The 11814-nt window shown below is 46.7% G+C and overlaps 2 protein-coding genes across 2 annotated transcripts; one reads left to right on the top strand and one right to left on the bottom strand.

Moving 5' to 3' along the window:
• The first annotated feature begins 2820 nt into the window (after positions 1–2820).
• On the top strand, positions 2821–4460 carry F4822DRAFT_92488 (histone-fold-containing protein). Its single transcript, XM_051464173.1, has 5 exons — positions 2821–3285; positions 3349–3482; positions 3547–3665; positions 3728–3980; positions 4022–4460. Exons 1-5 carry the CDS (start codon positions 3001–3003, stop codon positions 4026–4028), a joined length of 798 nt encoding a protein of 265 aa, XP_051308882.1. The 5' UTR covers positions 2821–3000; the 3' UTR covers positions 4029–4460.
• A 1967-nt stretch (positions 4461–6427) lies between these two features.
• Positions 6428–11221, bottom strand: F4822DRAFT_92471 (MAP kinase). Its single transcript, XM_051464172.1, has 2 exons — positions 7407–11221; positions 6428–7353 (listed from the first exon to the last, which is right to left on the bottom strand). The coding sequence occupies exons 1-2, from the start codon at positions 10939–10941 to the stop codon at positions 6800–6802; spliced, it is 4089 nt and encodes a 1362-aa protein (XP_051308881.1). The 5' UTR covers positions 10942–11221; the 3' UTR covers positions 6428–6799.
• Positions 11222–11814: the final 593 nt, after the last annotated feature.

Raw genomic sequence — 11814 nt, 5'->3', positions numbered from 1 at the left:
ATCGGCCGAGAAAGTGACGGATAGGTACACCATGCGACCGAATCATTCGCAGAACCCGTCGACAGCAACATCGACAAGGAGAGCGCCAAGTGTAATTCAATATCAACACGGCGGACGACATTCTACCGAAGTAGCATCTCCGAGGTCGTTTATTAACAACAAATACAGCTTCGATCTCCCACAACCTCCCGTAGCGGTTTTGGCACGGGCTCCGAATGCACGATCGGGTTTAACGGATGATGCAGTTCCAGGAGACGATCCCTTCTTACCTTCACCGAAACGACATCCGTCGAGATTGCACAAACTGCCACCCAACTCACCAAATATGAACAGCCGAGCGAGAGGATCACGGAGTAGCAGTATGAGGAGTTTCGCCGAAGCCGCATGGAGGGACGCCGCAGCAGAGGCATCTTCATCTCCAAGAGGATCGAGCGATGCGCACACACGAAGCCACAACCGCATATACTCAAACTCATCTATCCCACCGCCCCCAAGGTTATCTTTCGGCGACAATGAACAACTAACCGGACTATCGCCGCCTCCGTCTCGGCGGAAAAACGACCATACGATCGGATTGGCCGTAGGCTGAGAATCGCAATCTGCGGTTGGTTTCAACATTCAAGTTTCTATCCCTGCCATTTCCCACGTTTTCCAAGTTTTGGAGATTACCGGGGGGGTGTACGAATAAGCATTCTCTCTTTGTTTCAGTTCCTCACAGATTTTTCTGTTTCGAGGGAGTAAGCTAAGAAGGGTCGGCTCGAATTATCCTTGCACACCGTTGGAGAATTAGGGCGACACTGTCTCCAGCAAGCTGAAGCCACGCAAGAGAGCCGTGCGCCGTTTATTATCGAGACTGGCTAGTGGTGGTATGGGGAACTCCGCATTTCCTTCGCCTTGGAAACAAACTATGTTAGCTAGCCTGTCTGCCTGTTAGCAGCACAAGCACGGCCGTATCTCATCTCAATCAGCTATTAGCTTTTATGAGCCCCCTTTTTGGTGCATCTGCACGATGATTTTTTTTTTTTTTTTTCAATCCTGGTCCATTATGTTCATGGTATGCACTGCCGACAGCAACAATACGTCTTTTTAATTGCATTTTTATTTCTTCAAAGGAGTTTTTGGAAACGTCAAGACGCGAGTAACGCGGGACACGGAGGATATACCCCAGAGATCTTTTTTTATGTTTTGAAACTTCTGATGAAGGCATTATGGCTTTTTTTGCCGATAGGGATTTTTGTGAAGAGGCATTCTTGCATTGGATATAGGCATGAGGCATATTTCTGACGGTTTTCTCGTTATGTCGTTGAGGATATGACATCGCATGGTACGAAGAGGCCTGTGAATATTAACAGGACGAGGCGGCCAAGCGGAAAGAGTCGCTACAGGCGCCCGAGCACATCTTACCCACTAGGGAAATGACGCCGAGGGGCCTGAGCGGAGGATAAAGGGGGAGGAGGTTTATCTACCGAATTCTCAGCTTTTCAAAGCTATTTTTCAGATTCGGAATGTAGTTGATAAAACTACACTTGTAGTCGGCTTGAAGCTTGCTGCAATTCAATTAAGATGTTTAATTGAAATGAAGTAAAACATCATATTGTTTTTAATTCTCCACTTTTCGTGATGTCTTCGTGTTGAGAATACTAACAGCATAACTTGGTCGACTTGGTTCCCTTCATAGTGCTGTCGCAAAGTGAAACTGATTATTCTATGTGATTTGGTACATCGAAATTGCATCTGAGTCGGCGCGCGCTTCCGTCTGGCCGGCAGCCCGGACCTACCAGGCGAATGTGAATCAAGGCTTAAGGAATAATTACAGGACTGAAGGACGGAGCCGGGGCTGGGTCCGGGTGAAGATGGCTAGGGGGCCGGCCGGGATCTCATAGATCGTTGATCGTGATCACGACTACTCGTGTCTGCCACGTTTTATTGCTCATATCCCTTGGAGTTGCTCATTAATCATGCATGTGATGGCGTGCCTTGTATGCCGTAGTTCGTTTGTGACGTTCTCAACCCTGTCGTCGATCAAACAATCATCCCAGGGGAAAATAGCTTAATGATAAGAATTATGCCGAAGATTAAACTGTAGTCCTGTTTTGTGAGGGGGTCTTTAATTTGCTAAGTACCCAAGATATTGGTATTAAATAATGCATTATTGCCTTGGTGTATACCCCCGCATAGGTGCTGTAGGTGTTGTACACTGTACGGAAAAGATGCTGCGACAAGAGCGGGACTGATCTTGAGCCTAGCAAGGTTGATGTCGAAAGAGTCCAGATAGTCCAGATAGGGCGAGATGTCGTGCTAATGAAAAGCTCATTTTAGCAATTGTGGCATGCTGAATAAAGCTTCTCATTCTTCAGGACCTTGGGCGCTACAGAATGGCGTATCTCGGGTGTTTGTATAAAGAGATGGCGCCTCGAATGTTGGTCCCAAGCTTAACTTGCTCGACCCGATCAGATGCTAAATTTAACATTGGATGATGTCGTTGCGCAACTCATGACAATTATACTATATGTAATCAATGTAGATGGAGTATACTTATATTGATTAGGTTCTTGGTGTATTTAATTGATTGATGTATGTATTGGATTAGGATTAGAATTGAAGGTTTGAAGAAGTTAGAATGAAAGTGGTAATTGGGAGAAAGAATTGTTGAGTGTTGACTGCTGGAAGGTGCCTTCTAATCGGCGCTGTTTCTAACCCTAAAAACCTTATCGGAAAGCTCTTTACGCGTCTTCGGCGCGTCTAACGTGGGGCACGCGCCGCTATAGGACAATCCTACTAATAATCTAAGCCTAACTCAGCTATTCCAATCCCCAACTTCATCAACTAATAAACCAAATCAACCACTGTATAAACCAATTGACTGATGATTATTCGACGATTTGAAAAAATTAGCAGCACTAACTACCTATGTTAAGTTAATGACCTCTCAAAGTTCAAATTCGCTTTAATTCCCAGCAAACACAGTACCGGGCCTATTAGCGCCACCGCCATCACATTATGCCCCCTCGAAAAAGTGACAGCGCTCGGCTGAGCAACGTATCTATGGCTCAATTTGTCTACGACGGTTCCGACGCCGACACTTCTTCTACATCCCTCCGACCTGTACCTGCTGCTCCAGCCGCTGCCGCTGCTCAAGCTGCCGCCACACTCGCCGCAGCAAGAGCGAAACCTACACCGTCTATAGAAATGGACTCTCACCGACCTGCCGAGGCCGCGCCTCCTGCTGATAAGGATAAGAAAGAATCGAAAGAGAATGGTGCCAAGGATTCTGTCTCAATCGAGGTATGCGATGCGATTATATATCTTCACGCGCACATGATAGCTAACAAGGCGATTTCTTTCTAGGATCTCAACCTTCCGAAGTCGATAATAACGCGCCTCGCGAAGGGTGTTTTGCCCCCGAATACGCAGATCCAAGCTAATGGTATCCTCGCTATGAGCAAAAGCGCAACCGTGTTTATTAACCACCTTGCGAATGCGTACGTCTCATAAACTACACATCTCAGTAGGAAGCAATATGTGCTAAACATTTGATTGCTGTAGGGCAAACGAGAGGACACAAGCATCGAATAAGAAGACGATTATGCCTGCCGATGTCTTCAATGCTCTTGAGACTATAGAATTCGATTTCATGCGGGAACGTCTCGAGGCTGAGTTCCAGAGTACGTAATGACGCCCCTCTTGTCTATTGTACTATGGGTTGCTAATATTCTACGAATTCTAGAATTTAATGAAGTTCAAACTACCAAGCGCAATACCTACCGACGTAAGGTCGCCGCAGCTAAGAAGGCGGAAAAGGCAGCCGCTTCTCAGGAGGATCCCAATGCCTCCATAGTATCAACTTCGACCGTCGCAACCACGAACGCGCCTCGCGCTTCCAAGAAACAGAAGCCTAACGCCCCCGATGATTCTGCTATGGATATCGATGGCGCCGATGCGACAGAAGAGCTGCGCGATCAGAGCGACGCTGAGACAGAGCCCGAACCAGAGCAGGAAGATGAAGACGACGAGAACGAAGCCCCTGAAGAAGAAGAGGAAGATGAAGAAGAAGGTGCAGAGGGAGAAGAAGAACACGATCATCTAGAGGACCGAGCGCCGCATGATGATCACGACGATGCTCTTGACGATGGAGATAGTGATTGAGACCAACCACTCGATACGCAGGTACTACGACATGCATATTTCCGTCAAGTTTAATGATGAAGGGACATGGCGAATCTGTCATTAAGTTGGCGATAATTATTTTGAGGGGCGACTAGAGTTGGAAACTCACTATACGGAAAGAGGTGCGGGAATTGTGAATCTGTCACTACTCTCCCATCACCCGGAGATCGGGGAAGGTCGAGGTTGAAACTGGGACGAATCAGCCCACTCGAATTCGGCGACCTGGTTTTGGAAATGCTCGTATCTCACCGTAGCATCGTATGCTCTCCCATTTCCGACCAGAGAGCACAATCAGCAAGCAATCGAATGAATGGAATGATATTTGATCGAGATGCCTTACTGCTACTACGTGAAAACCGGTTCTAACCGTGCGTTTTAGACCGAGGATATCTCAATCAAACCAGTGAACACATCTCTACCGAAAATATTGTGATTACGCGCGCGTGTTCGCATTTGCGAAAAAAGGGGGGAGGGCACGGGAGCATGTCATCGTTGTCTATCACCGTTACAGCGACGTGACTGCTACCTACCAACTTACCCGGTATCTCTCTTATCCTCTCCCAGACCTCCCCGCCAAGAGCATCAATTACGTATTCACGAGTGTAAACCTGCTAATTTGACATTTGTGTGAGATGTGTACGGCAGTTTTTCTATTTTATTGTGATTGTATATTGAGATTAGTCATAGTAATAGTAGGATGGACAGACAAGAGGAGGTGAATTGAATCATGGAAAGGTGATGAGATGATTTACCCGTAATAGCACGCCGCTTTTGAGACGTGACTGGTTGCCCGGCCTGGCCTTACGCAAGAGTGTATAGGCGTATTGACATCTTGAAGTCTTATCCACCATTCTATCCCACCGGAACATGCCATCTACCTACCTATTCACCGATGCAACTATCCACTACTCGCCTTTTCTCCCCCATTCATTCCTTCAAGATCTATTCTTCAAAGGGGGCATCGAGATACTTTCAAACAGAAGTATCCAAAGTAGAGATGCAGATCTAGCAAAGTTCCTAGTACTTTGCTGCCCACATCCGACTCTCTCTCCCCTTTCCGCTTTTGCACATCACAACACCGAGGACGTTGATATTATCTAGGACAAACAGCAAATCACGTCCATCATAATACTAATCATCATCACAATCACAACACCTAGCGTCTAGCCTACCTCAACTCGCACCAAAACACTATATCCCCAATCCATCATCCTATTAGTCATTCCAACACCGGATCCCAAAGCCACAATCACAGCCCGCCTTCCCGCCTTCCGCTCCGTGCCATTATCCGGACATGCAAAAAAAAAAAGACACTTACGTATGTATCTATTCTACTCCTACGCCTCGCAAACATATCCCAATCAAGTAATCCCAAGCCGCCATTAAACGTCCTACATCCCAGCCTCACTTTTTTTTTGCTTGCTTCGCCTACCAAGCTAGGCAATAAACTCCGTACTCCGCAGCCCTATTTATACATACGCCGGAGCCGGCAGACACCGGTAACACAACCGGACCCCTCTCCGGCCGTATTAAAAACCAATGTTCCCCCATCGGATGCGCCCAGCTATCTACCTAATAATATATCTCTAACTCCTACAGCGGGAGACGGCAGCAAAATGTCATGTCATAACGGATATGTACCCAGCAAACATTGACCGATGCAAGTAATATGTGCACATCTGCAAGGCATCTATCTCAGATCATGGAAGCATATCGTGTAATAGTAAATGGTGTTACAAGGGTATTAATTTGTTTGTTTGCTTGTTTGTTGTCTTGTATATACGTATGTACTGTACTATTACCATACTCTCAACTCTCAACTCCATCGACTCCTACTCCGACTCCGGCATCTCCCGATCCGATCCGCCTTCTCATATTCATGTATTAAGCCCTGCTTACGCATTCGGTCTGCTCAACGCCTACTTGTGCAGATATACGTAGGTAAGCAAACTAAGTAGGTACAGAGGCAACAACTCCGTCAAATTTACTTAAGATACACCCCTGGCGTGAGTCCTAAACTTGAACCCCCTATTTGTGTACCTGCAAGAATAATAAACGCCGTAAAATGCAGAAACGAAAACGTGAATAAAAAAATAACAAAAACAGGTACAAACAATACTCTCGACTCCGTCGCTCATGCAACCGGATGTATGAAACTCAGGCCGTTCGTAGTACAGTAGTTGAACCTTCCTCCTTAAGCATAGATAGGCAATTTTGCCGTGATAGATGTACGTATATACACCCCGTAACAATAGTAAATGGATTTGCAAAATCCCATCCTCATCTTAGACTTCTTCAAATGGTTTTAAGGTCCGCTATTGGAGGAACTTGGACCGAAGTCTGCTTCCCAAAAATCATACTGCAAGTTAGTCGGTAAGGTAGATTCAGACCTAGCTCGTGCTCTGGTAACATTTTCTCTGATCTGAGCTCTCCTTGCGGACTCTTGCGCGGCTTGTAGATTAATAGGAGGAGTTGATCGAGTGCTCGCGTTTGATAGTTGATATATATTCGGGTTTGTGCCGGCATAATCTTCGGCCGGCGGTGTCAACGCGGGCTCGCCAAATGACGATACATTATCCTCCACCGTCTCAGTAACTTGAACAGAAGGCATATCTTCGGGGGGCCAGTATCCCTAATAAAAGCCATTCTCCCCTCCCGCACTTCCTCTGCTTCCCGCTGAAATAGGATGTGGCGTACTCTGAGCGGAGTTGCTGCTAGTATCGCTTGGTGTTGGCGGCTCGATAACTTGGTTGCGAATGCACATGATCCACTCGTGCTGAAGAAGCTCAACAGCACTAGCTCTCTTCTTTGGATCCCTAATAAAACATTTGCTTAAGAAGTCAATACCCTGCGGACTTAACTGGTCCGTGGTTGGAAGTTGTGGAGGATTGCCTTGAGCAATGTTGTACATAATTGCCCATTCGTTATCAAGATTAGACCAAGGTCGACGACCAGTCACCATCTCCAGAATAACACATCCTAATGACCACACATCTACCGCTCCGGCACGCCCTGGGTTTTCGCCCTTAATGACTTCGGGCGACATGTACATGGGCGTGCCAGTCATTGACTTGTTGGGTTTTGTGGCGGCGACGCCGTGAACTAAAGTACGGCCCTGTCGTGCGATAACCTTGGCGGCACCAAAATCAACGTACTTGATAACACCATTATGGTCCAGAAGGATGTCTGTCTGAATTAGTACGGAATTAATTAAGTGTTGCGTAAAACGCGGAACTTACTCTCTGGTTTGATGTCACGGTGAGCAATGCTCATTCCATGCAGGTAAGCTAGACCTTCAAGAAGCTGTAATGCGTAGACCATAACAACTTGCTCATCCTCGATACGGCCATGTTCTAACAAAGCAGCTAGTGAACCGCCTGAACAGAATTCCATGAAGATGTAAACCCTATCACGATGAACTTCGATGCCATAGTAAGACACGACGTTTGGATGGGTTAAAACCTCCAAGACACCCATTTCGTCTTTGATTTGTGTTGCGATTTGAGGTATCAACTTCGGGTCCTGTAATCTGATTTCTTTAACCGCCATGAGATGGCCGGTATCAAGATTCATGGCAGCGTAAACATTTCCAAACGTGCCGCCGCCGACAAAATGCCCTTGTTGCCATCTCATCGTCACGTTAGTGGCGGATGATGATAGGTATGCTAACGAACGATCGACTTCGTTGGAAACCTCCAATACCCGTCCTAGTCCTTGCCTCTCTTCAACGATACGCCTCTGTGCATCGTCAATATCGCCAAGTTGCAGCAGACGTTGCGCTTGGATGTACTTGGTAGCTTCTTCGTCATCAAGCGTACGGTTCTTGTCGAATTGCTTGAACTTTCCGATGAGAGCTTCAATTCGCTCCCGCTCTAATTGGGCGGCTTGGTTGGACTTAGCGCCGAGTATATCGAAGTGTGAAATAAGAAGTGACATGCAACCCGACACTTTTGCTCGTAGTTTGGCATATTCGTCGTCGCCGAGTCCTAAGATATGTCGACCTCTGGTCATGCTCATTGCAAATTCCAATGCGGGCACCGCCCAACGGAAGGACTTGCGATCAGTGACTTTACAGTCGTCACATATAAAACCAACCCAATCCAAACTAAGCTTTGTGAGTTTCATATTGTTCATTTGTCGCCGGTTACTGTCCATGTATAAGAGGGATCGTTGCCCGAACTCTGTCGCGAAGACGAAACAAGTTTGAATAAGGTCTTGGCAATCTAAGTCTTTCGTTTGCTTCCGAATGATCTCAACACTGTCCATGAATGTGTTTGACAATTTAAAGCCGACTTTTCGAATCTCGAATAACCTAGTGTTGACCTTGTGTAGGTTCGATCGTGCTTCTAAGATGAGATCGAGATGCATATCGATCGTGTCTAGGAAGAGTTTTCTCGCGTTAGATAATCGGGCTTGAGACCCGTCCGCAATGAGACGCATTTGGCCAAGCTTGAGGTCAGTAGACTCAATGTTGAGAGGCTGAACACGTCGGTTGCCAAACCAGTGCAGTGGAGCTTCCGGACGAAGTATTAGTACGTACGGGTCCGTAGGGTCTTCAGAAATTTGTTCATGGAAGCAAGTCCGCAGAATCGACTGAACCTCATCGTCACGGCCCATTAGCGACGGCGATGCTATAATTTGTATTCCATCGACTTCATCGACCAAAAAGTGGCCAGTGACTGAAAGCCGTTCATATAGAGATTTGAGGCCATCAGCGCCTAGGGCGATACTCATATCCGAGGCGTTTTCATAATGCTCACTTAACATTCTCGAGAACCGTTGGAGCATTCTTTGCCTAACCCTCACTGAATCTAACATTTGCATATATCTTTTACTCATATCATCTGGGCTTTCTTTAGGTTTCCTCTGAAGCTCGCGCTCAAACGTCTGACTAAGGCGATTGAGAGCTTTGTATGTGAGGTTGCTGAATTGTTCGGCGACTTCGATGTCACCTCCAACGAGATGCCGGCCGATTTCGTTGGCAAAATCCCATTCTTGAAACAGGACTTCGGCCTCCTTGAATGTGTTCTTGTTCCGGCTCAGCTTCCAGTTCAACATCTTGAAGTAGTACTTCAAAGCATCGAGTACAACCTGATCAAACGACTCATCGATACATGGTGGTAGGTTCCACCCAGGCTGAGGCTGGGAAACCGTGAGATTCTCTTGTTTGATTCGAATAGCAAGCTTTAACAGGATCTCAAATTGCGAGATCATTTGATCTTGAAGGATGGGTGTTTGCTGAGTAGTCTCTTTCATCTTCCTCGCATAAGCAACCCTGACCTTGATGATTTCTTCAATCAGCCGCGACGGAAAGCTAATAAGCGTAAGTATTTCCTCGATATACGGGGGAAGATGCCGTTTATGAAAAGCCGAGGAATTCATGATTAGAGTCTCCTTAGCCTTGGCGATTGTCGTTGAGATCGGCGTTAGCATACTCCTTCGAATGAGTGACTTGGTCTTGAGTGCGTACTCCTGCGTCGCAGTTTCGTCATCTTCATGTAGCGACCTTAAGCCATCTTCCTTCAAAAGGCGGTCCAAGAAAGACGTCTCATCGCTTAAACCATTGGTACTCGGTGATCTCTGCTTCGTCCTCTGGAAATCTAGGTCGTCATTGCCAACCCACTTCTTAAGGATCGATAGCTCGGTGTTAATCATTTCATTGGTATTGTACCATGACATAACGGAATCGTAAGCTTCTTGGAATGATTGCGAGGTGGCTTGCTGATGCGCAGCTCCTAATGCCTGCCACGAAGGATATAGGCTCTCGCATACCCCAATTTTGTTGACAATATCCCGAACTTGCTCGAGGGCGGGTTTACCCGCTGCAGTTTCGCCTTGTACCTCGAATCGTATAATTTCGTCGATGATTCGGTCGAGGTTCTCCCGTTTCTGTTCGACAATCCTTCTTTGGACGGCAAGGGACCGGCCTGTTGTTTTTGACCTGACTCCTAGCCATAGATCACCTTTGTAGGTGGACTTCCCAACTTGTAATTCTGATGTGCCGATAAGTCGCTTCTTCTCTTGTTTAACAACGTCCCCGGTCAAAACAGCCGCTAGCATGCCGTGCCATTCTAACCGTTCGCGATTGACGGGGTCTTTGATATCTTCTTCGGTCGGTTGTGTGTCGTCGATTAGGTTCTGGAACATAATAGTCTCATCATTAGGGAATCGGTCATCGAAAACCCCTTCTGATGAAGGGGTTTCGCCCTCTGATTCTTCATCGGAATAGTCTATACTGGGAGTGTAAGGGTCGAAGTATCCGTTCGGCGGTCGATCTTGGCGCATCATGCGCAGGTAAGCAGGTTCTTGATCGCGAAACTTATCGGCGGGGTCTCGTCGGCGGGAACCGGATCGTGTTGAGGTAGAAATAAAAGAGGGCGGTTGAGGAGGTGGACCCCTTTGCGGGGCATAGGTGCTCGATGGAGTTCGCGTAACATGAGGTCTTTGCTGCTGGCGACCGCCTACACCATTCGTAGTATTGTTGGCGGTCCCTTCGCTAGTAGAACCTCGTTGTCTACCGGCATTGTTGGCGACTGAGTTTGGAGCCATAGAGGATATGGAACTCGAGAGACTGCCATCTCCGTATGGGGGAAGTGATCCTAACTCGTCCTGGCGCTCGAGCTCATGCGGATCGGGTGTATAGTCCTCAGATGAACCCGAGCCATCGGAATCGGTGGATATGGCTATGGGTCGTGGGATTTTGACCTTATCTTGAGCCAGATCAACTTCGCTCTGGGAAAATCGAACGGCGCGCGGCGATGTTTCGGCAGACATGTCGAAATATAAGGAATGACACTCGCTGGAATTCGATCCAGAGACTCAAAAAGAGTGGTTAGTGTGTCATCCGGGTTAATTTGCACTTTAGGCCATACGAGACCAAAGTTGCAAAAAATGGTTTAAGCTAGGTAGATTCGATGGGTAGGAATCAAGAAGAGCGACGATAAGTTCGGGGCTTCGTTAGTCGCTGCTAGAGAAGGTCGCCAAGCAAGTTAGCTATTCACGATGGACCGGGCCGGGGTAATCCATGAGGAAAAGCCCTTGGATCCGCGAAGTGGACGAATGTGGACAGAACTTATTGACTCGGGCTTTGCAGGTTTCCACCCAGTCGGGCACTTTTTTTTTTTTTTTTTTTTCTAATATGGTTTTTTATTGATTTGGCCGAATTGATCAATCCGATAAGGCGATGGTAATCCACTTCATTTATATAATGGAACTAATAGTAGTAGCAAACAACATGAGGTGGCGTATTGTAAGCACCTATGAGATTGGATGTTGAATTTCGGATCTTGAAAAATTGGAAAAGATAGTATGAAATGGCAGAATGGATTTAGTTGCTAGAAAGTTGCTAGGATAATGACGATGGCCTCTATTTGTGTATGTATGTCAAAAGAAACAGGATAATCAAGTAATAAGAACTTATTATAACATCCATGGAACTCAGCCGATTCAGAGACTTGCATAAGCGACCTTTCCAGAATAGAGACTAGCATAGAAACTTTAAAGTGAACGATTGGTTTTTGACGACGAGGGGTGTGTGGTGTAGGCAAGAAAAAAAATTGGGAAAGTGCCTACCTAAGATGAGCAAGGCAAGCTAACCTTAGGTGTCTAGGTACAGTACCTAGGTAGGCTCGTGTGCTCATTAGGTGC

This window comes from Hypoxylon trugodes (genome assembly GCF_022578975.1).
Source record: "Hypoxylon trugodes strain CBS 135444 unplaced genomic scaffold F4822scaffold_12, whole genome shotgun sequence".
Taxonomy (NCBI): domain Eukaryota; kingdom Fungi; phylum Ascomycota; class Sordariomycetes; order Xylariales; family Hypoxylaceae; genus Hypoxylon; species Hypoxylon trugodes.
The sequence above is the reverse complement of the archived record's forward strand: the minus strand, read 5'-3'. Positions and strand labels throughout refer to the sequence as shown.

What these genes read in the sequence shown, in the direction of transcription:
- F4822DRAFT_92488 (XM_051464173.1), top strand. Translation starts at nt 3,001, where the DNA reads ATGCCCCCTCGAAAAAGTGACAGCGCTCGGCTGAGCAACGTATCTATG. An exon ending in AGGATTCTGTCTCAATCGAG is followed by an intron (nt 3,286 to 3,348) that starts GTATGCGATGCG and finishes ATTTCTTTCTAG; the next exon opens with GATCTCAACCTTCCGAAGTC. An exon ending in ATTAACCACCTTGCGAATGC is followed by an intron (nt 3,483 to 3,546) that starts GTACGTCTCATA and finishes TGATTGCTGTAG; the next exon opens with GGCAAACGAGAGGACACAAG.
- F4822DRAFT_92471 (XM_051464172.1), bottom strand. Translation starts at nt 10,941, where the DNA reads ATGTCTGCCGAAACATCGCCGCGCGCCGTTCGATTTTCCCAGAGCGAA. An exon ending in CCGTGACATCAAACCAGAGA is followed by an intron (nt 7,354 to 7,406) that starts GTAAGTTCCGCG and finishes TAATTCAGACAG; the next exon opens with ACATCCTTCTGGACCATAAT.